This window comes from Coregonus lavaretus (assembly GCF_964263955.1).
Source record: "Coregonus lavaretus genome assembly, chromosome: 5".
NCBI lineage: Eukaryota > Metazoa > Chordata > Actinopteri > Salmoniformes > Salmonidae > Coregonus > Coregonus lavaretus.
In genome coordinates, this window is record NC_139992.1 from 13,564,339 (window position 1) to 13,574,855 (window position 10,517).

Below are 10,517 nucleotides of genomic sequence, written 5' to 3' on the forward strand. Positions count from 1 at the left end.
AATACAAATCGGACTGTGCACTTATTCAGATTTTAGGCTACCTGTGCTGCACCACTACGGAGCAGGGGAGGTGTGTCAGTTCTTGTATCCCAAATGGCACCCTATTTCCTATATAGTGCACTACTTTTGACCACAGCCCTATGGACCCTGGTCAAAGTAGTGCACTATATTGGGAATAGGGTGCCATTTGGGAGGCAATCAGTGAGTCCCAGTCCGCTTCTCAAAGGTCATGTAAGGTATTCTAATGAGTTGAAAGTGATGTCATACCCAGTATATAAGTCTGTAGCAGGGTGCTGGCCAGCAAACTTCTTTGAGAGCGCTAGCAGACCTACCTGTGGAAGCAACACACCAGGGTGCCACACCCAACTCCCATTCTCTGTTTCTGGGGATACTATAGACGCGGCACTGGAAAACATGTTGTTTTGGCACAACCAGCCAGAGCCCTACCACCAGCATTCAACTGCAAGTTATATTCGGTAAGTGGACATCTCCAGAGAACGTTTTATAATCAGAAAAGTTTAATTTAGTTTATTCTTAAATGCTTCATTTAAATGGGATTGAAAGCAACGAAATGTTTGAAATACATTTTTATTAGCCCACAACTTCACCATTTCACCTATATCGCCCTTTAGTCTTGTAGTAGCTTAGGCGAAGACCTTGCAAAATTGCTACTCTATTCCACCTCAGATTTAAATGTAAAGCATTCAATATATGGCAAAGTAATGTTGTGCAATGTGATTATGCATCATACAAGTGTATTAAAACATTTTACCTACCGTTGCACCTTAGCCAAGGGGTACTGATAAGATCAAATCTGTCTGACCATTGAGACCATTGACTGATCTGGCTGACCATTGAGACCATTGACTGATCTGGCTGACCATTGAGACCATTGACTGATCTGGCTGACCATTGAGAAGCCTCTTACTTATTTGTGCTTCGATAAATCTTTTAATGATCAACCGCACCTTTCCCCCCCTCCTCTCTCTCTCTCTCTCTCTCTCTCTCTCTCTCTCTCTCTGCTCTCTCTCAGAGATGCTTTGGCGCCTTTCCTGAAACACGAGGAGGAACGGCACGCAACAGAAAATGGCACCAAATGGTCTCCTTTCCAATATGTTCTCTGTGCAGCCACCTCGCCCGCTGTAAAACAGCAAGAAGAAACTCTGACTTATCTAAACCAAGGTAGCTAGCTATTCTTTCTTCATTACTAAAGTCATAGGTTGTTGGATGGAACTGAAGAACTCATGGCATGTAATTGAGTGTAGGCCCACTGGAAGAACATTCTCCCTCTTATCAGCACAGATACAATATGGAAAAAACATCACTCCAGTAAACACAAGGTCATATTCTCGCTCTTTTTTATTTTTATTTTGTACATTTACTACCCACACAAGATGACACTTACATTGGAGTAAATCTTCTTCAGCTTATTTACATAGACACACAATTCCCTTTGAAATAGTCCCACATCAGTAATCTTGCATTTCTAGATATTCCACTTTAGTTTCTGAAAGATCCCCCAAGATATATATTTGATTTTCATATTCATCTTATCTTTAACTGCATTTTCCCTCATTGTTGTCATCTTCTTGTTCCCTCTTGTGGTCTAATTTATGATCATCCATTGGATTTATGTATTATGTATTTATTGGTTCAGAATATATTGCATATAAGACGGCCATTTACCAAAAGTTACTAGGTTAGTTGCACATTTCAGTGAATGGAATTGGAAGCTATTGGTAAACCAGCAAAAAATTATTAAACCCCCCCAAAGAATTGGGAAGTTAGTCTACTATGTAGGCCTACCTGCCTTTAAGATATGTTTATATAATATGACTATTGCACAGAAGTACTTGCTTGATATGATGGAAATTGTAATAGTAAATTGCAAAGTAAAGATTTTTATTTTACAATTGTCAGGCTCGACCATAATGTGGCTGAAAACTTTTACTGCAAGGGGTCTATGGTGGCAAACCCTGACTTTTAAATCATTTTTAAAAGAAAAGGTGTTTATTGAATACATTTCTATTCCTATGCTGCCCCTTTTTCTGACTGATTGATTTCACATTTTTCAATTTTAATCAGGTTTGTCTTAATGTTTTAAAATGTAGGTCAGTCCTACGAAATCCGTATGCTTAACAGAAAACTAGTGGAGTATACAGATATAAGCAGCAAATATGTTAAGGTAGGTTAAAGGTATTGTGTATGTATTTTTGACTTTCATGTGACCTCTTCCCTGACCTTTTTTTCTTTATCTGTTTATATGTATCTTCCATTTCCTGAAACTGTCAACACACAGGTGACTCCTCAACCCTCTTCTTTCCACTTCGGGGGTTGGGCGTGTGCCATCTTTGAAGACTTGGTACTATCACCCAACTTCTCCCCTTCTGAACTTAGACACCACCACACACTCAGCTCAGTTCAGCTTACCCTACAACACATCCGCTTTATCGCACAACACATCATATATCTTCAAGTTGTCTTATTTGCTCTTTTTGCATAAGTTCATTTTACGTACAATTCTGCTTTCGTCTATAGACTTTACTACTGGGAATTATTCATAAAGTTTTGACATTTTTTTACGTTGTTGAAATGTATTTCTTGTTTTTCTTTTTCAAATGTGAAATGTGCATCAAGAACATTGATCTTATAGCAAGGAAATTATGACAATCCTTTGTTTTATCTTTAGTAAGACCATTTTTGTTTGTTATAAAGGAAACCTTGTTTAACTTTATTTCATTATTTGAAAAAGAACAAGTGGTATATTGAAGATGCCATTGGTTTATGAATAACACCCATTAGTACAACTCAAGTTGCCACTGTGTGCAAATTTTGTTACAGGTTGTTATAATATGTTGGATCTATGTTTGTTTTTAAGTGATTTGAATTATGGGAGTCGACTTTTATATACCTTTATGTCTATCACCAGTGTTTAAAATTAAGGCAGATATCGGTATGCATTTTCCATGAAGTCATTTTAATTGAATTTAGCCATGTCCCAATACACATATCCATCCACTTGAAAGTTCTGTGTCGTCAGGCTGTCAGGAATGGACGGTCATATTCCGGTCATGTTCAATGAAGCAGTCTAACGACACTAGAATGGAACAGGTGGCACTTCTACAAACAGATGACGTGTTGTGTCTGTCTATGGCCTTGTGCTCTGCGCATTCACGCATGAGCCTCTCAGCATATTAGGCTGAAATGACTGGAAACGTTGTTTTTACAGGTTGTTAATTTTATGATTTGCTTTATGTTCTTAGTAGGTTTTAAATGTGCAATTAACTTCATACTAATGCAACAGTGAGGGGGAACATTAATTTATGTCCCTTCGTTTGTGTGGAAACAATAATTAAGTGTGCACAGGCAGTTGTCTAGTCTGTCTTTACCAATCCAGACCAGTGCTTTAATCATTAAAAGCTTTATGTATGTGCTTTGTTCTCAAACGGTGACACTTCAAACAACTACTACTGATTCCTCACTAATGTCTTAATAGCACAGGAAGAACTCATGGATGTTTTATCTCAAAGCTTCTGTCAACAAATAATTTAGCTATGAAGGCAGATTACTGCACAACCATCAGACATAATTTAATCCTATATGGCTTTAACCCCAGCATTATCTCCCTTTATATGGTTTAGTCAATGGGAATCTGTGGATGTTCTTTTAAGTGTTACTCATATGAGCTGAAGCCAAGGGTGATGCAATCCTTATGGATCTCCACTTGTTAATGCCTGAAGAAATGATCTGTAAATGGTTCTTCTGGGAGATTGTGTGTAGCTTTTCGCACTTTGCCGAACGACATTGGCGATCGGCCACGTGCGAGGCTGCCTTGCTTAGTCACTGTGCTTCGTACTAATGCTTTGTCCTGCTTGTCCACAGAGCATTGTGCGTGTGGTGTTTCATGACCGGCGCCTGCAGTACACAGAACACCAGCAGCTGGAGGGTTGGCGATGGAACAGGCCTGGGGACAGGATCCTGGATGTAGGTAAGGCTGGTTGCCAGCAGACCAGAGAACTTCTTAAGTAAACCCAACCACAGTCTGTTTGATGACTGAACTATGATATGATCTACAGTGCCTTTGTATCACCTTTATAATCGGTCTGATACTGAAGTGTAATTACTATGCAATTATTAGGTATTTACCGTTTTAACTAATCCTTTCTAAGTATCTACCTGGTAAATAGCAAGGGTAACAATTTATTCTGACCTGCTGTGACTGACTGACTTGATTGTGTCCAGATACCCCCCTCTCTGTGGGTGTCGTCGAGCCTCGTGCTCACCCGCTGCAGCTCAACACTATAGAGTTCCTCTGGGATCCTGTCAAGAACGCATCCGTCTTCATCCAGGTAACACGGTCAAATATCTATCTATTTATTTTCCCTGCTTTCTAGTTTATTTTGGTCCTGGAATTGGGGTGAAAGTAAAATCATTTGACATATAAAATGTTTTTTTTTTTAAGGTGAATTTAAGGAATTTATAAAGTGAGTTTATACAGTGACTTCCCACATCCCAGAGGGACTATTTTCCAATTCCACCCGTTTCTTGCATTTGAAACTCTAATTATCATATTTATAGAATGGCTCATGGATTGTGTATGTATGTTTGTTTGTGTGCAGGTCAACTGCATTAGCACTGAGTTCACCCCTAGGAAGCATGGTGGGGAGAAGGGAGTTCCCTTCCGTATCCAGATAGACACCTTCACTCAGAACGAACATGGAGAGTACCTGGAGCATATGCACTCCTCCAGCTGTCAGGTCAAGGTCTTCAAGGTAAAGGGGCTCTTAGGTGGGGTTGTGTGTATGTGTGTGTGTGTGTGTGTGTGTGAGAGCTATTAGTTAATTTACTTTCTTTGGGTACTTAATTTATTCTTCTCTTTTCTTGAAGCCAAAAGGAGCTGATCGTAAACTGAAGACTGATAGGGAAAAGATTGATAAAAAGTCCCATCAAGACAGGGAGAAATACCAATCCTCTCATGAAACCACCATGCTTACAGAGGTGAGGGACCCTGACACTGTGGCTGTGTGTCACTTGACCATCTATTCTGTCATAACATGTTAATATGTTGCTTTAGTCCACTCATGTTATTGTTGGACTCCGTAGTTATATGTCACTCTATCCAGCCCTTGATGCAGTTGTCTGTTAATGATTGTGACAGTTAGGGCAACAGTCTGTCAGTGCCTTTTCTTTTGACGTCAACCAACATGCTGGAACAAACAGTGATTGTTTTCTACTAACCTGGTTTTGGGTTTCTAGGATTTCCCATTTATGTCTGTATCAGTCTACAATCACAATGTCCTAGTAAAACAGTAACCAGACGTGCCTCTTTCTCTGCCAGGAGCGTCTTATTAAAGTTAATTTTCTGTCTCTTTTGTTTCAGTGTTCCCCCTGGCCTGATGCCCCAAATCTCAGCAGCACTAACAACACTCCTTCCCCAGTCTACCACAGCTCCCCCACCTCATGTAGCTTTACTGAAGGGTAAGACTCCTCTCCTATCTGGATGAATTGAACTATTCATTGACTTAAATTGTTGATCATGATGCAAATATAGGATTTTTCTATGTCTTTGTGCATCTATGGCAGTTCAGTTGCACACCCACACATTTTTTGAAGAACTGTTATGTAGGACAAGAGGTCAGCCAAATTGGATCCTCCATTATCTACAGTGCAATCCCATTGGAACTGCCTATTTGCACTAGTCTTATCAGGACAAGTCATTACTTAATGACCCAACTCTTGTTATCTTCCCCATTTGTGTGACACTTTACTTTTATAGCAACAGCTCTCCAATCCAGCAGGGGGAGCTGATTCTGTCCGGCTGCTCTTCTGATGTAAGTAACTGGAGAAGTAGTATTAATGCCATTGCTCTCATCTCTTATTTTTTTAGGCGATTGTTTGGAGGCGGTGGGCAGTCAGTGGTTGCTATAGCTACTCATTTCAAGGGCTCTTCTTCTTTTTGACATGTAGCACCTTGTGCCATCGTCCTCACCGCAGGACACGCAGCAGTGGCTTCAGCGTCACAGGTTTTCGCCTTTCTGTAGGCTCTTCTCCAGCTTCTCAGGTAGTGTGTGTGTGTGTGTGTGTGTATGTGTGTGTGTGTGTGTGTGTGTGTGTGTGTGTGTGTGTGTGTGTGTGTGTGCGCGTGTGTGTGTGTCTGTGTGTCATTTTCCTTGAAAATGTTAGGCCCATTTCTAAGACTATTAGCTGTCTTTGTAGCTTTTTGTTTTGATGCATAGGATTGATATCTGAAGGACTTTTCCAGTGAAAATTAAATATACATTATTTTTAAAGTGAAGTAATTCACCCATGAATGGCACTCAGATAACTGTCAGACACTACACATCTAGAATTGTTTCTAACTTTGTAGAAAGGCCTTAGCAGAGAATAATCTGGGAATTTTCTCTCTCTTTATGTCTTTGTTCCTCCAAAACTTCATCAGACCAGTTTGTAAGTGACTGTGGATCTTCTGTGAATGTTGTAGGCGCTGACCTGTTGAAGATGAGCAGAGAGGACCTGATCCAAATCTGTGGTCCGGCAGACGGCATCCGGCTGTTCAACAGCATCAAAGGAAGGTGAGAATAAACTGCGGTGGCAGGAAGACTATGCCAACACACCAACATAATATACATTTTTTGGCAACACTTCATCAATTAGTACTTTACTCAAGTGTGTAACTTTTATCCCACATTTACCATGGTTAATTCTGGATGGGTGTTATTCGTCTTTACTCTGTACAGGTATATACAGCCCCGCCTCACCATCTATGTGTGTCAACAACAGTCCAGGAATCAACCACAGACCAAGCCAGGGGGGGGAGAGGGTAGGTTACTGTACATCTCCAATTATTGTGGGTACTATTTATCTGACACCAAAGAACCCTTTCCCGGACAAAGATAAGCCTAGTCCTGGACTAAGAACATCCAGTGACTTTCCAGTATTTCCCATATCATGTTTTAGCTGATGATGATCTCTAACCCTCAGCTAATCGCCTTCCCTCTTATGTCTATAGTGTACCATGCTCTATATCTGGAGGACCTGACACTGGGGGACCTCTCAGAGAAGATAGCTCTCCTTTACAGTGTAACTCCCCAGCAGATCAGCCACATTTACAGACAAGGACCCACAGGGATACATATACTGGTCTCTGACGAGGTGAGAGAAGGCAGGGGACAGAGTTAAGATGAAGGATATAGTGCATCTACAGATTACTATTTGTTTTCAAGCATTTGGTTAGTTGTTGTTTGTATGTATGCATCACTAATAACTGCAGAGTAATTACTTAGCTTTACAAAGTAAACCCTCTGACCTTCTCCAATGTGTTTTGAGAAGGAGGCGATGATTGGAAAATAGACATTTGTTGAGTAGATCTAGGGGTTGGGGTCATGGGTAGTGTTTCTATCAGTGAGTAGTGATAGTGCTAGTGGTAGGGGTCGTGGAGTTGTTAGGTTATCTGTATCTCCTCCAGAGGCCCTGTGTTGGTTGTTTGTGCCCTGGGCTGGCTTGGGTCAGTCAGCTTGGGTCACTAATATCACTAATGGCCCTGTGTAAAAGGCAATGGCATAGAAAATCAATCATTAATGACTGGTAGGAAACAGGGGAATGTAGACCTATGGATGCAGAGGAACTACAACAGGATCAACTCTGGCTCAGGCTGTTATGGCCAGGGCTGTTTCCATGCACCTGATTATGATGTCTGGTTACTGATTGACTACCAGCATCAAACCAATAAAGAGAAAGAGATGCCATTTAAATGTCGAATGAATCACTAAGAGCTATTTTCTTAATTTCTTCTTTCTCAGATGGTGCAGAACTTCACAGAGGAAACAAGCTTTGTTGTCAGCACTCTGAAAGGTCATATTTCCCTCACTAACCTCTTAAATGCACAGAACCTCATGTAAACATGCTATTTTTATACTTATTTCATGTTTAAACAGGGCTAATTGTTGTCCTATGTTTGTCTTCTAATTACAGATGAAAATAATGACAGCTACCATGTTGTGTTGAAGTGACTGGAGGACAGGTCTGGAGTGGATGGCTTAGATCACTGTTCAAGTGTCTGGAACCTATAGGGCTTGTTGAGGAGTATTGAAACGTTGTAACATTAATAGGTGCAATTGTAGATATTGTTCATAGCTCATCCAAGATATCATGTTCCTGTCCAGGCAATGCAATAACTCTGAAAATGTCCTTGTGACAGCTTTTTAGTTAACTTTTTTTTGTTTTGTATTTTTGTATTAAGTTATTGGTTAATTTTGATGAGATGTGTAATTCGTTTATAAAGCATGGTTCATTACTGCAAAATGGACATGTACATTTTGTTAGTAAATATCATGAAAATCTATTTAAAATCACTCTTAAGTCAAGTTTGTCAAATGTATCATAAAGTGTTGTTCAAAGAAATCCAAAATATACTACATTATTGGCCTTCCTTTGTTACAATCTATAGTTGTTGATTTGTTTGATGTTACATATTAGAAGGCAGACATTAGTTTCTGCGGTATCAGTACATTTTGTATTATAAAGAGTGGGGACCAACTGTTTTGTAGGGGTCACACTCAAGTATTCATTCTCAACCTTACTTTGATTTCATCTTCAAATTATCATATCTTTCCTATCCACATGGTTTATGTTTATTCAAAAGGGGCTTGTTTTGCAATACTACAGTGTTTCAAAAGTGATGTAAAGTATTAACTCTGTTTGCTTCATGCCACAATTGCTTTACCTATTTTAAACATTTGAATTAAAAGAATCCAGACAAATATTTCAACCCCCAATACAGATTTACAGATAAGGCAAATGAACAAATCATACAGATGTAATAGCTAAGGAGTCTATCCTGCTTCTGTTATTTACCTCCCATTTTATGTACAGCATATCAGTAGTTCCACATACCTGTCCTGAAATTTAAATAGCTTGATATTGTCCAATATGTTAAGGAAAGTATTACTGCCAATGCTCGAATGTTAATGAAAAAGACTTGACTGTGATGTGATTTCACTCAACATAAAGAATTTTGCACTGCTCTGTACTATTCTTCTGAGTTCAATTTATCATTCACTAACTCTGTTACAGTATAAACAAGATCAGCTCAATGTATTTAATGCAGAATGTTACGTTCCCCAGCAAGAAACCATACATTGTCATTCAAACAGAAAGAGGAACCAACAAAGAGTCACTGACAACCAAAAGGAAACAGGTGGGGTTTTAGGAGGGGTTCGTAAAGACACTCATGGGGGTGTTCACTTAAAGTTGACTAGCAACAACAACTGGGACCTAAAAGACGCCCACCAAATTTGCCCAAGAAGAGGCAAACAAACTTAAAGACAGGAAGCAAACCAAAAAGTGGAGCAAATTGAAAACAGGGAAGATCAGATAAAGGATAGTTTGTCTAGAAATCAAAATAGGGAGCGCCAACTAAAGGTGTTAACCCTCCATCTCTCAAGACAACTGGAGCACTGGACCAGCCACTCTTAAATAGCAACTGGACCAGCACAGGTGACACACCTTCCCACTAATGAGATGGCAACCAGCACAGGTGTAACACATTCTGACTAACGAGGTGACACCAATCGGTGCGTCATACGTGCTAATGTGCTAGACGCGCTAAAGTCCCACCTCAAAACAAATGGAAAAACCAAAACCTGTAACACGGAATTATAACATAATGCAGCTCTAACTACAATACAGTACAGGTTGGGGCCCAGGGGACACTTGTATAACACAGGAGTTGTGAAACAGTAGGTGGATGGTCTAAGGGCACTTGTTAGGTATCGTGATGTTGATTATTCACTGCTCGCCCCTGACATGACCTCCCAGTTCCTCTGTGGCAGTGAGGTCAGTCTGGTCGCAAGGGGTACAGGGAGAGGGAGTACCAGAGCCAGACAACATGTAACAATGCCACTTTGTGGACACTATCACAATTCAGAATTTCATCAGAGCCCTATACTACAAATCAGGTTTGAGGAGTTAGCGAGGTAACTTTGGTCAACTCTGAGTTCAACTCGGGAAAACTGGTACCACGAAAGTGGCTCACCTTTTAGCCAGGTACATTTCTATGGCAACGAATCCTTCAGAACTAACCTGCTCCGGGGCAGGCTAACTCAGGGCTATCGCCGCATTCATGTGCTAGTCGGAACTCGGAAACATTCCAAAACCCTTCTATGGATTATATGTCTATGGCCACAATGCAACAAGCTGAAAGCTGTTCCACAGATAGAAAAATGAGCGATAGGAGTGGAGAAAAAGGTGCTTGTGCATTGATAAGCACACCAAAGCACACCAAAGATGGCATTAACAATAAGTCATAAATTAAAGACGGGACTTCTAAAAGCCTATTTCACACCATAGCCTGCTGAATTTGCAAGATTTTTTATTTTTATTTTATTTAGATTTTGGCACAAATGAAAACGTGGCACTGACTCACCCATGGATTAATGTTTCAGCATTGTCTCAATGAAGAGTTCGGCGTACAACTAGCCATGTGCGACATGCATGCAGTTACAAGCCTGCTAGTTAGG

At 40.2% G+C, this 10,517-nt stretch overlaps 1 protein-coding gene across 2 annotated transcripts; it reads left to right on the top strand.

Annotated features, from left to right (window-relative positions):
- Positions 1 to 322: 322 nt before the first annotated feature.
- Positions 323 to 9,028, top strand: tfcp2l1 (transcription factor CP2-like 1). Of its 2 annotated transcripts, none has more exons than XM_084161104.1 (15): positions 323 to 476; positions 1,034 to 1,182; positions 2,112 to 2,185; positions 3,883 to 3,988; positions 4,243 to 4,349; positions 4,620 to 4,772; positions 4,888 to 4,998; positions 5,381 to 5,478; positions 5,777 to 5,831; positions 5,968 to 6,061; positions 6,440 to 6,572; positions 6,738 to 6,820; positions 7,010 to 7,152; positions 7,800 to 7,851; positions 7,972 to 9,028. In XM_084161104.1, the coding sequence occupies exons 1-15, from the start codon at positions 415 to 417 to the stop codon at positions 8,007 to 8,009; spliced, it is 1,458 nt and encodes a 485-aa protein (XP_084017230.1). In that variant the 5' UTR covers positions 323 to 414; the 3' UTR covers positions 8,010 to 9,028. The 2 variants fall into 2 exon arrangements, with proteins under 2 accessions (XP_084017230.1, XP_084017231.1); XM_084161105.1 differs by having other exon boundaries at positions 6,482 to 6,572.
- Positions 9,029 to 10,517: the final 1,489 nt, after the last annotated feature.